General features: G+C 47.6%; 1 protein-coding gene across 3 annotated transcripts in view; it reads left to right on the top strand.

Moving 5' to 3' along the window:
- EVC2 (EvC ciliary complex subunit 2) overlaps positions 1-16,098 on the top strand; it is a 144,782-nt gene extending 128,684 nt beyond the window's left edge. Inside the window, exons 19-22 of one of the 3 annotated variants that reach the window (XM_059923345.1) lie at positions 833-920; positions 9,678-9,874; positions 12,636-12,737; positions 15,382-16,098. In XM_059923345.1, coding sequence (XP_059779328.1) covers positions 833-920; positions 9,678-9,874; positions 12,636-12,737; positions 15,382-15,652 — 658 coding nt within the window. In that variant the 3' untranslated portion in view covers positions 15,653-16,098. The other 2 variants (XM_059923346.1, XM_059923347.1) reach the window with 2 other exon arrangements.
- The last annotated feature ends 1,963 nt before the right edge of the window (positions 16,099-18,061 follow it).

Genomic DNA, 18,061 nt, shown 5'->3' with positions numbered 1-18,061 from the left:
GCATGACAACTAATACTGAGAGTTTTCAAATTAGGATCACGGTTGGAGGTCAGAGGGAACGAAAAGTGCCCACCGAACTGAGCAGGCATCTTGAGACCGAAAAACAAGGCAGGCAGCTCCATATAACCAATGGATCTGTTTACCTAGGGTAACATACTCACAGGGTGGGATCAAGCAGACAATAATCCAGAAGCCTTCACAGCTGCATTCTGCACCACCAAGGGGCCATTGGGACAATTTTATAGTTAACCTAGGGTATGGGGGTAGGTGCTTGGAAATAGGACGTGCATTCCTAAGTCAAGATTTATGAATGGGTAACTAGTCTCATGGGTGCCAGGAATACTTCAGGGAAGGTTTTCATCCTTGTCTGGGGACTAACAAAGCATAGAGGCTACCTGGTCCTAATGATTATTGAACAATATCTATTAACTACAAAGCCCTTGATGACAGAGAAGTGATTCACTGCACAGTCCTAGGTGGGTCAGCAGAAGGACAGGAGAGACTGTAAGGGCCCAAGATGGCATCAGTTATGCTAATAGCCATGCAGATCACAGATTGCCCTGCAAAGCCACAGAAAAGTCTCCATATGGCTCCCACAAAACTTCTTGCTTCGAGGAGCTCTCCATCCTGGTGAGCCCTCCCTGATACATTATTTGCAAGGTAATCTAGCTAAAAAGCAGCGAGCTTCTTCTGGCCACCTCTTTGGATGGATTTTTTTTTTTTTTAAATCATATTGATTAGATTTGTGATCCTTTGTTATTTAAATAACTAGGATTTAAATAACTAGCTTTATTACAAAACTGGACTCATGTAGGTTTTGTTTTCACTCTAGTTTGAGAGAGGAGCAAGAGAACAGTGTCATGCTTGAAGATTTGCTGGAGAATATGGAGACGGACACCTTTGTGACCCTGTACGGCCAGGTGAGAACAAGTTTGCCATGTCCTGGGTCCATCCCTTGCCAGCTCGTCACTTCACCCTTTTCTCAGAGTCCACGTTTCCTCACCCTCAGGATGGGGATGATAACACGAACCTTGGGAGCTGCCGAGCGGATCTGTGAAAACGCCTGGCCCAGGGCCAGCACATAGAGGACATTTGATCGGGGGTCACGGCAGCAGCAATGACAATAGTAATCATTGCCCTGGTCAGATTCTGTAATTAGGCAGGCACCCAAACCTTCTTCTTCTCAGTCTTAAGTAAGTTTAATATATGCAGAGTAGGTTCCACCAGGAACAAAGTTGGTCACTGAAATCTGGGCCATGTAAGGAGTCCAGTGAGATTGCACCCTACATTTCAACTTTTCTGTGTTGAGACTGGGTGATCTGTCTCATTCTTGGCCACAGCTGCAGCTCTCAACAGCCTTCCCAAGACAGAGCCCGGAGGCTATGTGCATAGAGCCATATGTAGAGTTACTTACATAAGTCTGCTACTAGTTGTGTTTTATGTGCATCTAAAGGTGGGCTTCCTGATTTCTGTGAGTTCCAGCAAACGTGATTTGTCACAGTAGCTTATGCCAATCACAAGCCGTCAGGAGGTAGGTGTCGCAGCCCTTGCTTCAGTTCAGTGAGTTCACAGTCCTGTTCTGTGATTCTTGCCACCTCTCCTTCTTGGAGTTCCAGCCACCGTGTCTGTGTTCAGGTCAAGAAGGTAAAGGTAGAACACAGTCACCCTGCTGTCTTTTCTTTCCAAGAAAGTACATGCCCCCCAAGTCCCTGAAGTAAATTTTACTCACGTCCTGAGGAGACCCAGCCCATGGACCCCCGGCCACGAGGGAGGCTGCAAACTAACACCTCTTCCTCCACCTCCAAAGACAGCCAGCAAGGAGAAAGGGTGGGGACACTTTCAGGTGTCCAGCCAGCAGAATTGGCCACAGCTGTCCACAGGCACACGCAGCTTCCCACTTGTATTAGTTTCCTACTGCTGCTGTAACAAATCACCACCAACTTAGTGGCTTAACAGAACACAAATTTATTATCTTTAGTTCTGTAGGTCAGAAGTCCTATGTGGGTTTAGCCAGACAAAATCAGTGTCGGCAGGTTTGTACTCCTTCTAAGGCTCTGGGGAGAATCTGTTTCCTGCTCATTCAAGTAATTGGCAGAATTCGGTTCATTGCGGTTGTAGGACTGAGGTCCCCACTTCCTTGCTGGCTGTCAGCTGAGGGCTGTTCCCAGCTTTTAGAGGCATCTGCATTTCTTAGCTTATGGATCCCTTCCTTCATCTTTAAAGCCAACAAATCGCATCTCTCGGATGCCTCTTCCATTATCATCACATCTCTCTCTGACCTACCACAGCAAGAAAAGTTCTCTGCTTTTAAGGACCCATGCGATGATGAGGTTGAAACCACCTGCATAATCTAGGATAATCTCAGCTCATGATCCTTAAGCTTAATCATAAAGTCCCTTTGCCATGTAAGATGACATATTCACAGGTTCTGGGACTGAGGTGTGGACATCTTAGAAGCCATTATTCTGGCAATCGCACTGCACAGGAAGCCAAGGTTATGTGTCAAGTTCAGTGGTGAGTCTAACGTGCTCCTTCCTTTTTGACATGAGAGCTGACCTGGGCTTTCTAGATATCTACAAGAGAGGAGCACCCACCCATGGCAGGACCCAGGAGAGTACTTGCCACTCATCTCACTGACAGGCAGTTCTATCATCACCCCCTTTCAGACAGGTCCTCCAGCGGGGAAATTATTGCCCAATTCACACTGAGGAGCCAGGTGAAGCTCAGATTGGAACCCACATTCTTCCTACCCCACATCTTTCAGCCTGAGCTCCAAAGTTGGGGTGGGGGAGGGAGCGGAAGTTTCTAGAACACGTGCTGTTCACTATCATCCCAGGTGCTCATATCTCTTATTCATTTAATTCTTGCAGAAAGCTGGGAAATGGGGACTATCTTCTCCATTTTTCAAATAGAGGAACCATGCCCAGATTGGTGGCGTGAGGGCTCCAGGGCTCACTGCCGCGCCTTGGAGCTCAGGATTCACCCTGGGGTGTGCTACACACTACACAGGGTGTGCTCTGTGAACTTCACCCGGCTCCTCAGTGTGAATTGGGCAATAATTTCCCCTCTGGAGGACCTGTCTGTAAGGGGGTGATGATAGAACTGCCTGTCAGTGAGATGAGTGACAAGTACTCTCCTGGGTCCTGCCATGGGTGGGTGCTCCTCTCTTGTTGTAAATATCTAGAGAGCACAGGGTGTGCTCTTTCGGCTCAGTTTCCCTGCAGAGCACATGATGCCTCTGGCCTGGGTGTCTGGGGGAGCTGAGCCATCTCCACACTCACTCTGATTGCCCGCCCCCCCACCTTTCTTCTTTGTAACTAAGAGAATTGACAGACGGCCAAAGTGTCACATGTGGAATTTCATCCAGATTCATTTCTGATTTGTTGGCTCTTTTAAACTGTGAACTCTGCTAAAGAATTGGCCCTATGGTCAGGGGGTGGTTTTTCTCTGCCCCCAACCCTGTACCTTGTAGAGTACCCTCAGCAAAGTCTACTCAACTGATTTGTTTCTTTTCCAGCCCCTGTGTATTAGTGAGGATTTTTCAGAGAAACAGAACCACAAAGACTTGGGGGGAGAGAGGGAGAGAGAGATTTACTGTAAGGAATTAGCTCATGTGATTATGGAGAGTGGCAAGTCCAAATAGGCTGGCAGGGTAGACCAGCAGGCTGGAGACCCAGGGAAGAGCTGATGTTACAGTTCAAGTCCAAAGGCCCACTACTGGCAGAATTCCCTGTGGCTCAGAGGTCATTCTTTGTTCTGTTTGGGCCTTCACCTGCTTAGATGGAGCCCACCCACATCAAAGCAATCTGCTTTAAGTCCACTGACTTAAATGTTAATCTCATCCAAAAGCTCCTTCAAAGAAATCTCCAGAATGATGTTTGTCCAAATATCTTGACACTGTGGCCCAGACATGATGACCTGTAAAGTTAACCATCACTCCCTGTTTAGAGGACTCCTGTATTTTACCTGTTTTTTCCTTGTACCAGGCGAGATGATAACCAGGAAGGCCCAGTTCTCCTTCCCTGTCTCCCTCCCTCCCTGTTCCTCCTCCTACTCTTTCTAATTACTCCTCCTCCCTCTCCTTCTCCTCTTCCTCCTTCTTTTTCTTCTTCTTTCTCTTGTGATCTCTCTGTCTCTGTCTCTCTCTCTTTTGTTTTATTTCCTCATGATTACACTGCCTTAGGGACAGCATAGTTTGAATTACAAAATTTGCATGAAGGATAGTTTCCACACGAGCACCCATGTTTTCATATTTATGCAACTTTGCCAACTCCTCCTTTTTTGCATATTTATCACAATATCAAAATAACACTCTCAAATGCCTGCTCTGTGCTAGACACATCACACATCATCCCAGTTAAGGCTCACCATTGCTCTGGGGACCCTGGCAGTGGGAAGAGCCTCCCCAGGGCACTGCTGCAAATTCATCAGCCCTTCTGTGATGGTGATGATACAAACAGCGGCTGATATCAGCTCAGCCTTGAGGAGAGGCATGGAGAGGATCATCACTTGACAGATGAAGAAACTGAGGGTCAGAGAGGTGATGTGACTTAGCCGGGGTCCCATAGCCAGTCAGTGGGGACTGGTTTAAAATCAGGGTTTTTTTCCCTTTAAAGGTTCTACTCATTCCATTTCATGCTACTGCACAATTCCCTTTAAAACAAAATATTTCCTAATTGCTTCATGAATAAAACGGGAAGGGGGTGCTCATTTAAAAATGAATGGTACTAACCCCACAAGGCAAGAAGTTTCCCTGTGCTGTGGGGAGAGTCTGGGACCCCATCTGTGGTCCTCACTGAACTCACCTCCTTTCTCCCTTGGCGCTCCAGCGTGACTGCAGCCACTGTAGACAACAGAGTGGCATTCTTTTCTAATCACGTAAAGGATGACTTAGATTCAGCTTAAGATCTTCTAAACGGACTTTGTTCTTGAATAAATATTGACTGTGCTCCCAGTAAGTGGCAAGTGCTATCCTAGGCACTGGGATTTTAGCAGCAAACAAAACAGATAAAGCCCATGCCCTCAGGAGCTGATATTCTAGTGGGGAAAGCAGGCAATCAACAAAATAAATACATAAACCAAACAGTATTTTATGTGGATTATGATCTCATTTTTATAGTCATGTCCATCCATCCATCTGTCCGTCACTCCATCTGTCTATCCATCCATCCATTCACTTGTCCATTTGTCTACACGTCCATCCATTCACCCATCTATCCATCAGTCCATCTGTCTGTCCATCCATCCATCCACCCACCATCCATCCATCCATCTATCCATCTGTCCATTTGGCCACTCATCCATCTATCCACCTAACCACCCATCCATCCATCCACCCACTATCCATCATCCATCTATCCATTCACCCATCTGTCCATCTGTATACCCATCCATCCATCCATTCATCTACTTATGTATATGCCTAAAAATATTCCTGGAATGTGGTTTGCCTAATGGTACTGATAACTATTTCTGGATAGTGGCATTTGGAATAATTACTTTAACACTTTTGTGCTTTTCTACATTGTTTGATTCCTTAAAATTAGCAGTATTTCTTAAAAATCAAGGCAAGGATGAAATATGCCAAGATACACCGAAACAATGGAAATCCATGCCAGGTCCAGTGATGGTGAAGCAGAACAGGAGAGAGGGACAGACAGGGCCTGCCGTTAAGCCTGGTCTTTCTGCCACCGCCTTCTGCATGAACAGCCGGTCCCCACATTGCTTTGTGATTCATTTCAGTCTCTAGAAGTGACCCACACAGATGCTTTTTGTGTCACCACCTTCAGGAAGACTTGACCCAGTTAATTGACCTGTTTTAAGGATTATTTTATTGATCAGAAAGCTTCAGAGCTGGGAGAGCCATGGCAGTGGGCTGGTGGGTCCCCACTTTCACCAGTGGGGATCCCAGTGATGAAGGGTTACTCCTCTGCCTCAGGAGGAAGTGAGTCTACAGGGTGTTGATGGAGTTTATTCTTCATTTATTCGACCCACGTCTGTTGATGTTTTTCTCTGTGCTAGGAACCAGGTTAAATGCTGGAGGTAGAGAGGCATATGATGCTGACCCCATCCTAAAACCTCACTGCAGAGACACATGAGAAATTGGACAATTGAATTTGATACAAGAATTGGACAGAATACAGTTGATTAAAACCAGAGAAAAGCAGAGGAGAGGCATCTGTCCCAGAATGTGGGGTCAGGAAAGGCTTCCAGAAGCCCAACACTGGTGTAGAAACCAAAAGAATGAGTTGAGGAGAGCCAGACAGAGAGCACTTTGGGGAAAAGTGTACTATAGGCAGACGGAAGCACATGGGTCGCAAGGAAAGAGCTTGGTATTTATAATAACACTTTTCCCCATCACTGCACTGAAAGCATTGGTCAAAGTAGTAAGCAGCCCCATGTTTCCAAATCCAGGGGGCAAGTCCATGTCTTTGTCTTTCTTGACCTCTCTGTGGCACTTGATCCACAGCCCTTTGCTTGAATATGTTCCCTTCTTGGCTTCCAAACCCTGGACACCTGGTTCTCTCCCAGCCCTCTGGCTACCTGTGGTCAAGCCCCTGTGTTGGATGCATCGTGGCCTTTGGACGTTGGGAGCCTGAGGACTCGGTCGTTGGACCTCATTCCCTCTCATCTACATTCACTCCCTTGCTGATGTCATCACCACACTGATTACCATCTAATCTTAGCTCCAGACCCCTGCCCTGAACTTGAGACTTGACATCGCCATTAGTGACTTAACCTGTCCAAACAGAACTCCAAGTGACTGACAGTCCCCTGTCCCAGGCTTGCTCCACTCATCTCAGTAAATGACACCAGTTACCCAGCAGCCCAAGTGAAAGATGGTGGAGTCATCCTTTATTCTTGTCTTTCAATGAACCTTGTTGGCTCTACCATCAAAGTGTCTCCCGTGTCCCACCACTTCTCACCACCTCCCCTCCACCACTCTGGCTCACACAGCTACCATCTCTTGCCTGAGATGCCGCCCCTCTGCTACCTCACTTGTTGCAGATGGTTCATGGCCCCTGTGTCATCCAAAGTAATCTTTAAAAAATGAGAATCAGCTCATGCCACTCCCACTGCTTAAATTCCTGCAATGACTCCCCAGCTCACCATGAAGACAAGTCAAAATCCTGCCTACGATGAAAAGGTCCGTATGAGCTGATCCGCCGCCACCTGTCCAAACTTAACTGTTGTCACTCTCCTTCTTACACGGTTCATGCCAGCCACACTGGCCTCCTTCGCTCTCCATGAAACATGCCAAGGATATCCCCACCTCAGGGTCTTCGCCCTTGCCTTCCCTCTGCCTGGAAAGCTCTTCCCTTCCATGTGCCCATAGTTCACTTCCTCACTTCATTCAGGTCCCTGCTCAGACGTCACCTCCTCAGAGAAGCCTTCCCTGACTACCCATCTCAAATATCAGCCACCCCCACCCCTCACCCTCTGTCTCTTTATCCTGCCTTGTTTTGCATCCTGGCAGCTACACTGCCTGATACGGTGTTTCTTTGTAGGCTTACCATCTGTCTCTTTGACCTGACTGTGAGCTTCATGAAGGCAGAGACTTTGTCTGTGTTACTTACTGCTCTGCCTCCAGTGCCTGGAACAGGGTCTGGCGCCCAGTAGGACTCCATCGTGGTGTTGGTTGAATGAATAAATGTACTAATAATCTGGCACAATGGCCCACCAAACATGTCTAAGTCCTAATTCCCAGAACCTGTGAATATGACCTTTTATGGCAAAGGGGATTTTGCAGATGTGATTAAGGATTTTAAGATGGGGGTGTTATCCTTGATTATCCCAGTGGGCCCTAAATGTAATCACAAGTGTCCTTACAAGAGGGAAGCAGGAGTCACAGCTTGAAGAGAAGGCCATGTGACAATGACAGAAGCAGGGATTGGAGGATGAACTTTGAAGGTGGAGGAAGGGGCCATAAGCCAAAGAATTCAGGCAGCAGCTGACGCTAGGGAAGGCCAGGGAAGGGATTCTCCCCTGGAGCCTCCAGAAGGAGCCAGCCCGGCTGACCTTGACTTTAGCCCAGTGACACTGATTTCAGACTTCTGGCCTCCAGAACCATAAGAGAATAAATGTGTGTTGTTTTAAGCCCAAGTTTAGGGTGATCTGTTACAGCTGCAATAGGAAACTCATACAAATACTGTAACAACAGCAACAACCAACACTCACTGAATGACCTTGATTTGTCAAGCACAGCACTTAGATGTCTTGTAAAGTCAGAATTCTTTTTAGGTGAAGGTAACAGAAATTCATTTCAAACTAGTCTGAGTGTAAACGAAATATATTAATACCCTGACTATCCCCTCAAAGAGCAGAGCTGAGCTCTGGGGGCTCAACTGGCAAAGGACTCTTTGTGGGTCTCTCTCCTTCTCTCTCTCTCTCCCCTGTTTCTTTGTGTCCACTAATAAGCTTATTCCACACAGGAAGGGACATGAAAGCTGACAGCCCTGAGCTGATGGCCTTTCAGCATCCAGCTCTCCTGGTTTTGCTGTATAAAGTGCTTTTCTCTCCTGGGTTTGCTGTGTAAAATCCCAGGGAAGGTCTCTGGTTGGCCAGGTGGCCAGGCATGCCCACGCTGTTGCTAGGAAAGGGAGTTTGCCTTCTTAACACAGACCAGTTTTACACGTCACAGCTCATTTTGTCCTCACAAAACCTTTTGGCATAGGTATTATTGTTACCTCATTTTACAGATGAGGGAGCTGAGGCCCGAAGAGAAATAAAGACACTTCCCAAGGACACACAGTTCTGTGCAGTGGGGCTGGGAACCAACACAGGTTTGGGGGAGTGCAGAGCCTGCCTGTACTCTCTCTTTCTCCTTTTCAAACCTTTTTCTGAAATAATTTTAGGTTCACAAGAAGTTGCAAAGCTAGTATGGAGAGTTCCAGTGCCCTGATCCCTGTTTCACTGTTTCCCCGCATGGCTGCATCTTACAGGACCCTAGGACAACATCAAAACCAGAAAGTTGACATGCATATAAAATGCATGTATAGTTCTGTGTCATTTTACCGCATGTAGTTTAGCGTGACACCGCATTTAAGATGTCGAACTGTTTGGTCACCACAAAGATCTGTTTGTGCTACGCTTTTATAGTTATATCCACTTCCCCCCCACACCCCTAACCCCGGCCACTAATGCTCTGTTCCCCATCTCTAAATTTTGTCACCTCTGGAATGTTATTCACGTGGAAGTACAGTGGGGACTGGCTCTTTTTACGCAGCGAAATGCCCTGGGGATCCATCCAATTCTTTCCTTTCACTGCAGACTGGTATTCCGTGGCATGGCCATAGCACAGTTTCTTTAACCATCCACTGATTTAGGCACATTTCAGTTGTTTCCAGTCTGTGCTGTTCCCTCTGAGCCCTATCGCCTCACCGAACATGAGTAGGAGGAGAAATTACTAATGGGCCCGGGCTGTAGCTGTGATGAGTGAGTGTAGAGTAGTTGGAAGGGATGGATGAAGGCTTGGGGAATGTCATGGGGAGCCAAGGCTGCTGACCAAATAGATTTTTCTTGACAGCTCTGTGAATTTGGGAACATGTTTTCAAGACTGAGGTACTAAAATATTTATCTCCCTGGGACAAAAAGTCCTAAGACTGTGATCCATTAAAACTTGCTGTTCATCAAGGTTAGAGCCATGAGGCTCCGAGTCCCTGCGTTCACTCCTCTAGGAGCTGAGACTGGCGTCCTACCTGTCGAAGCTGACGATGCTGCCGGGGGCCACGCTGCGTTGGCTCCTGAGCGTGGCTGTGCCTGCAGCCTTGCAGCCCGAGCTGCTCTCCGTGCTGGATCCCGTGGGCCAGAGGCATCAGGACCACACAGCGGAGAGTGACGGCGGCGGGGCGCAGGCCGACCTGGGCAGGAGGGGGTGAGTACAGGGTGGGAAAACGAGGTCCCTGTAGAGAGAACGGGTGGGAGAGGGGAGCGGGACCACGGGGCACAAGCACACCCGCCTTCCCAGGGGAATTTCTTTGCTCAAGAAGCAGACAGCATCCAGGAGAGTCGCCATGCATCCTCTGTGTAATTCATGGCAGACCCAAGTATTTTGTCCACAGCTTGTCTTTTCATCACCAATTCATTTCCCCAGTAGGATCTTAAGAGAATAAGTTGCCTTGGGCTGTAAATATGCCATATATGCATATTTACAGCCCAAGGAATAAATAATAAAGGAAATAAATAAATACAATACATACATAAAGGAAATAAATACATAAAGGAAAAAGAAGAAAAAAAATATCCATGGTTCTGTCAGCTGGAGAAAATGGCTGTTAGCGTCTTGCTACCATTCTTCCTCCAGAACGTGTTTCCTCTGCTGGGTTTTATGAGTGTGTGCATTGTGTGTGTGTGTGTGTGTGTGTGTGTGTATAGGAATCCCAGTATATACAACCTTGTGTCCTGCTTTTCAGAACCTTATATCAGAGGCAAGTTTGCTTATTACCTTTCGACTCCTGTCCACGTGCAGACGTCTTTCTAATTATCACACTATTTTGACTCTATTTCTGCTGTTTTTATTAACAAATTAAAATTCATACTTTTCCCAGTTATTGAAACATCTCCACAGATATTATTTTTAACAGCTGCCTATTATTCCACTGAGGTGTGTAGCATAGTGTATGTAACTGTTACCCTCTTACTGGACATTTAGTTTGCGTTCATTTTTCCTCAATTAGGGATAATGCTGCAGAGCTACTTTTTTAGGGTCAAATTTCAGGTGTGCGTTTGATCAGTTAAGGGCCTTTATAAGGCAAGACATGAAGCGGGGCTGTGGATAAGGTGGGTTTGGGGCAGCCAGTGGTGCCACTTGAGAGCAGAATTTGTTGGGGGTGAGGCTACAAGGAAAGCCACGACCAGAGCTGAAAGTGTTGAACGCCAGGCAGTGAAGCCGAGGTCCTCAACCAGGACCCACAGGAGGCTGGGGATGGATGTCTCGGAGCCCATGAGTCTGCCAAAATGGCATGATTGTGTGGAAAGGTGTGTATGTCCATTATTTTTTCTGACTCGTAAAGGGGGTCCCTGACTCAGCTGAGGGCTAAGAGTAGGGTTAGGGTGAAAGGAAGGATAGGAGCATGGGAACAACAGCTGTTGAGCAGGGGTGGGAGTCCACAGGGGCTGGGACGAGTATTCCTAGAGGTGGTGGGGCCCACCACGAGGGGCTGGATGTGAGTGTGGTCACAGGAGCTGGGGTGTGGGTGGGGTCAGGGCTGGTGTGGGCGTGGTCAGAGGGCTGGGTGTGGTCAGAGAGTTGCATGTCTCAGCCTGGTTTCTCTCAGTGCACAGTCAAGCAAGAGCATGAAGATGGCAGATGGTGGTGACGCTGGAGCAGGAATGTGCAGGGTCACAGCGATGTCACCTCTGCCTGAGGGCTGCCCACGAGGACCTTGTTTACGGGCTCCCCTTCAGCCAGTTTAGTTTGGGAGGTTGGTGAGCCGGCATGGGCAGGTGGGTGTGGGACAAAGCAGGAGCGCCCAGGTGGCTTGTCACCAGGAGTGTGGAGCGTGGGCATGCCCTTCTGTAGCCTGACCTCATGGCCAAGTAGACTGGATGACGTCTGGAGTCAAAAGCCACTCACCATAGCCTCTGAGGGCAGGGCAGTCACTACTCCTGTGTCCCGAGCGACTGGTGCCCGGGCACACCATCAGTTCAGAGTCTTGGGTTTCAAGCAGCAGAAACTGACTGATGAATCTAAGCAAGAAAGGGTGTGTGAGGGACCTGTCAGGATCCAGGACGAGCTGTACGCCAGGTCCCTGGACGGGCAGGACCAGGAGAGCACGAAGACCATCCTCTCTGGGTGCTCCCTTCAGAGGACCAGCCTTCTCTGCCCAAGAGCTAGACTCCTGGGACAGAGAGCCTGGCCCAGCATGGGCAAGGGTCCTTCACCCCACCAGCTGGGCAGTGTGAACCAGCTGAGGCAGAGTATGAACTTGGCCAGAGGCAGGCATAGACAGGACTCTCTCCTACACTGACCTTTATTGACTTGACTTGAGCCCAAGCCTGCGAACATCTCCCCACCCCCTATTCCTTATACACTGTCCCTTCTTTGGTCGAGAATCACACTCCTTCACGTGGCATGAGGACTCCCTGCCTCACCCACCTTCCAAGCCTCCACTGTGCCTTCTCAACCTTCTTATTCATATATTCATGAACACTTACTGAGATCCTAGTATGTCAACTGTCTTAGGCACTGGTGTACGTGGGAGAGTAAAGGACAGTCCTGCTGCATGGAGTGTCCACTCCAGTGGGGGAGATGGACTGCACACAAGCCGAGGCAGAGAGCCCATTCCTTCTCAAATGCTCCATGCGTTCCCTCTGCTGGGATACCAAGATTCAGCTCAAGTGTCCCACATCTTGGCAGCCTTCCTTTATCTGACTGATGTCACCTGGTACCTGTCTGTGACCCCTGGATCGGGGACCCCTTGCGGCAGAGACTGTGTCTTGACTCGGCCAGAAAAGATGCTTGATCAGTGTTCGCGGAGTGAGTGAGAGAACAAACGTGAAAACTCCCAGGGTTTCTCATGTCAGCCAAAGGTCACACTGAGGGAGGGGGTCCCCATCGTGCTTTTTAAGATTATGCATCACTTGAAGATTCTGTTCTTTTTGAAAATATAAGAACGCTCCCTTCTTGCCTTCAGGAAGCATCAGGGCTGGTGGCAAGCCTTTGAGAGCAAACTTCGAGGAGAACTGATAAGCAGAGGATTAGAAAAGATGTGCTGGGCTCACAAGAGGAAGGAGAGGTAATGAGGGCATCTGCTCAGGTGGGCTGAGGAGGGCAGCCAGACCGCCTGTGAGCTGGGAAGGGGAGGCGGAGGGGACCACAAAGGGAGGGTCACTGCAAACATACCAACATTCCTTCCCTAAAGACCGCAGTCTTTATTCGAAGTGGGCTTAGTTTGAAGTGAAGTAAGCAGAGAAAGACAGATATCATATGATACCACTTATATGTGGAATTTTAAAAGTAATACAAATGAACTTATTTACAAAACAGAAAGAGACTCACAGACATAGAATACAAACTCACGGTTACCAAAGGGGATAGCGGGGGCGGGTTGGGGGAGGGATAAATTAGGAGTATGGGATTAACAGATACAAACTACTAGATATAAAATAGATAAGCAGCAAGGATTTACTATATAGCATAGGGAACTATATTCAATATCTTGTAATAATCTATAATGGAAAAGAATAACCTATAATGGAAAAGGTTCACTTTGCTGTACTCCTGAAATGAACACAATATTGTAAATCAACTATACTTCAATTAAAAAAAAAAAATGCAAAGTGCGCTTAGTTTACGAGCTGAAGATAGCCGCCAGCTATCAGTGGGAGAATGCTCTCCTGTCATTTATTAGCATTTTAATTGCAGTATTTATTTTAACTAATGGCTCTTTTTAAATGGAATCTCATTAGAAGGAGAATAATTCCTTATAGCTGTTCAGACTTTATAGTTTACCTCTCCCGCCTTGCTGCCCTGAGCCTCCCCACTTTCTGGAAAGTGGGGGAAATCCCACAGCCACGCTTCACCAGCTCAGGGAGGTCAGAGGAAGAGACCCCATGCCTGCAGCTGTTAAAAGTGACCGTGGGGGGCTTCCCTGGTGGCGCAGTGGTTGAGAATCTGCCTGCTAGTGCAGGGGACACGGGTTCGAGCCCTGGTCTGGGAAGATCCCACATGCCACGGAGCAGCTGGGCCCGTGAGCCACAACTGCTGAACCTGCGCGTCTGGAGCCTGTGCCCCGTAACGGGAGGGGCCGCGATAGTGAGGGGCCCGCGCACCGCGATGAAGAGTGGCCCCCGCTTGCCGCAACTAGAGAAAGCCCTCGCACGAACCGAAGACCTAACACAGCCAAAAAAATAAATAATAAATAAATAAAATAAAGTAGCTATAAAAAAAAAAAAAAAAAAGTGACCGTGGGATTTAGGGCCATGTAACCAACCCCTTTATTTCCCTGAACTTCCAGGCCAGCGCTCTTCTCACTCTCTCGAGTGCCTTCTCTTTCAGCTGTGGTGATTGCACATCTGGAGAGCAGAGGAAAGTTAGAGGCAGAGCAGTTTTAGGGTGCTGCAAACAACAGACCAAGGGTCTTGTGTGTTTCCCCCTAGAGATTCGGAAAAAGGGTAACATGAGTCACAAGAGTTATGTTAGCCCATTTAACATACAAGGTTAAAATGTGATAACCAAAGTGTGCTCTGGAAACAGAGGATGTCCAAGAGAAGTGTCCTGCCCCTTCCATAATTTCTCAGGGCTCCGGTGAAGCCGCAGAGACAAGCTTCCCAAATAGTCCCTGAATAAAAACCTGGGAGCCATTGATAACGGGCCAGGTATCAGAATCTAGTCCCAGAGAAATTAGATCCGGATATTGAGCCCAAACCAAGAAAGTTAAATTCAAGCTGTATAAATGTAAAGCGTTCCACTAAGGAACGGAAGTCAGTTGTTCTAGATTAGCATGGGGTGGGGCTGCTGAATGCCTTCCTGGGCTGCACTGACACAAGTGGGCGAGTACAGATCAGGAGGACCCTGGCGCCACTGTCTTGGATCGCCGTACTCACCTTTTTGCCTTGAGGTGCTGTGCACGATGGTGGGAGGAGGAGAGACTGTGAATCAGTCCGAGTTGCGTTGAGTCCTTGCTCAGATCATGCAGCTGCCAGGGCAGGAGTTCGTGGTGAGGGGGACGGAGCCTCATTAGCCACGCCTGTTCAGGAAGGGCCCACGAGCCTACCAGCGGCCTCCAGTAGGTCGACCCCCAGTGACCTGGCCTCGTCCTGCACCGCTTGGGCAAAGGACCCCGTGGCTTTCAGGTTGTATAGCACTCTCAGAAAGAGTCAGAACCATTATCAAGAGCAGCCAGGATTTAGGGGCTGGACTGCTTATGGGCAGGGTTCCAGCCATCCTTTTACAGGATATTCCCAAAGCATGTTGCCCTGTTCTATTTCAAACACATTTTACCTAACTTCTAACTGTTGCTTTATCATCAGGTTTTATCAGCCTGCTTTTAGTGTGAGGCCCACAGGCAGGGGTGTCCTAGGAAATGTCTCACAATTGTCTGGGGGGAGATGGGAGCTCTGATGTGTAGCACTTAGTTTCCGTGGTGTGAAACACTCCCACTGTGGCTGATTCCGTGCTGACAATATGATGACAACAGGCTCACAAAACTCCACAAAAGTGAACAGTCATGAGTTGGTGAGAGCTGTCTGCACCACCACTGCCACAGGCTTCAGCTAATCTCAGGGGCAACCTGGCAACCACAGGGAAAAACCTTTCTTTAAAAGACACTTGATTGGGGCCCTAGGGACAAAAGGGGGTTTTCCTAGAGAACTCTGTCAGGACACTTGGGAGAGTCAGTTGCCAAAAATGTCGTATCTGATCTTCTGTTCTTCCTTTAGCATACTAAAGAAGACGTGTCCCCCTCTCAGAGAGAGGGTGACAGTCTCTGGAAAAGGAAGTTGGCCACACCTGTCACTGGAGTCCATTGGTGAACTGGCCCCGGTGCCCATTGTAGGGGCAGAAACCATTGATTTATTAAACACGGGCGAAAAGCTCTTCATCTTCAGAAATCCAAAGGAGCCGGAGATCTCACTGCACCTTCCTCCCAGGAAAAAGAAGAAGAACTTTCTGAATGCCAAAAAGGCCACTTGGGCCTTGGGCATGAACTAGCCCAAAGGAAAGCTCCAAGGAGTCTGAAGCCAGAAAGATTTGTTTCCTCCTGCCCACATGAGTGTGTGTATGTGTATTTATAATGTACAACTTGCAGGTATTCACTGCACTTGCAGAGGACACATACATCCACTCTCCCTCCCTCACCACGACTTTCATGGGCTCAGTTTAATCTGGTCCCATGAATTCCCAGATGGCCCATTCCCTTCAGCATCGCAAGGGACATGAAGAGACAGGGGACCAGCCCATGAACCCTCGTTGCTGTCAGTCCTACCTTGCTGAGGGTCTGGAGGAGCCCCGGGCCCCTAATTCACATCCCCGCAACACCTGGCTGAAGAGTGGGCTGTGTGTTGAAGGCAAGGCTCTCTCTTCTCTCACATTGTGTGTTTGTTACATATTCTATTTTTATCAAGGGAGCTTTTGAAAATAAATGCATTTTACCTAAAGCTCTTCTCAAGGGAACTCGTCTTTGCTTTCTGTAGGAACAATTTATTTTTAATCCCTTCTTGGGTTTTGGCCCCCACGTTGTGATGTTCAATGGAAATTTGCCCTCCATCTTTCCAGGGGCCAGAAGATGTGCCAGCCACTGGGCGATACCATATCCAACTCAAATCAGGAAACTCAGAGGCTTAAGAAGGTGAGGGGATTTAGGCAAGATCATAAAGCCAATAAGTAACAAAGTCAGGACTCCACTGAACTCCTTACAGCCCCAAACCCTTGTCCCTTCTCCTGGACTTGGTAAATGGACACATACCTGCCCTCAGGTGTTTGCCAACAAACTGACTGCACACAGGTCCTCGTGTTGCACAAAGTGCTTTCCTGTGCCCTGACCCTCTCCATCCTCACAGTGTGGTTGGATCATTATACGAGCTTTTCTGAGAACCAGGCAAAGAATACAATTATAATGGTTCTTTCCTAAGCGTGGGAAATGATTAGGCAGGGAATCCTGTCACCAACGAGAAGAAAAGGGATTCTGATGAAGCATCTCTTACATGAGAGTTGCTTCTAGACCCTTACAGCTATTTGAACCCACTTCTCTTTTTTTTTTAATATATGGCAGGTTCTTATTAGCTATCCATTTTATACATATTAGTGTATATATGTCAATCCCAATCTCCCAATTCATCACACCAGCACCACCGCTGCCACTGTCCCCCCTTGGTGTCCATACGTTTGTTCTCTACATCTGTGTCTCAATTTCTGCCCTGCAAACCAATTCATCTGTACCATTTTTCTAGGTTCCACATATATGTGTTAATATATGATATTTGTTTTTCTCATTCTGACTTACTTCACTCTGTATGACAGTCTCTACATCCATCCACATCTCTACAAATGACCCAGCTTCATTCCTTTTTATTGAACCCACTTCTTAATCCTTGACAATACCCAGCAGATGGGGATCACTACTCCCATTTTGCAGCCAAGGAAGCTGAGACTCAGAAGGTTTAAGTAACTTGCCTGTGATCACACCACGTGTAAGGGAGGAATCCTCACTTTGAACCCAAGTCTCCTAGCTTTCAAACCCTTACCTGCCATGAGACATCGCATTGCCTTTGGCAACCTGAAGGCCAAGTCTTATTTGCAGTTTCCCATCAGCATGCGTGCAGCATGGTGATCAGGGATCTTTGCCTGGAGTTGCACTTCTTCCAGGGGGCAGCTGTGTACCGTCGTAGTGGCTGCCAGTTGGCCACATCTTTGCATTAACAGGTGTGCACAAGTAAGCAGTGCAAATGCAGGAGAGAAGAGTGGATGGGGTCAGTTCTCCCATCAGAAGCTCAAGTGAGAAGAGAGAGGAGAGAAAGAGCAGTGATTTTCACACAGGATAGTGGAGTGGGAAACGCATGGTCTTTGGTGTAAGCTTACTTAAGTTCAGATGCTGCTCTGTTGCTCGTGAGCTGTGTGGCCTGTGGAAGTCACCTGACCTTTCAGAGCCTCATATTCTTCATCAACAAAAGGATGATGAGAATCCCTTGTTATGAGGATTAGATGAAACTGGATCAGTAAAGTGTTTGGTGGTGGTGTGCACCTGCCACATCTATGTCCTTCTGTATTCCTTGCAGGTGACCCATCTGCCTTTCTAATAATTTCCTGATTCTAGGACTCTGCTAGAATTATGCATGGTTGAAAGTAGATTGCATATAAGGATTTGAAAAAATAGCTCAAAATTATGGGCTGAAGGGTGATTGAATAGATTATTAGCAACAACAGGAGGTGCTCAAGCTATTCAAAATACAGCATTTGAACCTAATAATAACTCCTTATGTTAATAGACAAAGACTAGCTATTGATTTAATTCCTCTAAACTCGCTGCATGAGAAACACGAAGATGTGATAGGGAAATCTTGTGCTCCTGGAATCAGGTAGCTCAGGTTTAAATCCTGGCTCTACAACTTTTAAGCAAGTCAC

The sequence above is a fragment of the Balaenoptera ricei genome, chromosome 5 (assembly GCF_028023285.1).
Source record: "Balaenoptera ricei isolate mBalRic1 chromosome 5, mBalRic1.hap2, whole genome shotgun sequence".
Classification (NCBI taxonomy): Eukaryota; Metazoa; Chordata; class Mammalia; order Artiodactyla; family Balaenopteridae; genus Balaenoptera; species Balaenoptera ricei.
Note: the sequence above shows the minus strand (reverse complement) of the source record. Positions and strands in the feature narration are given on the sequence as shown.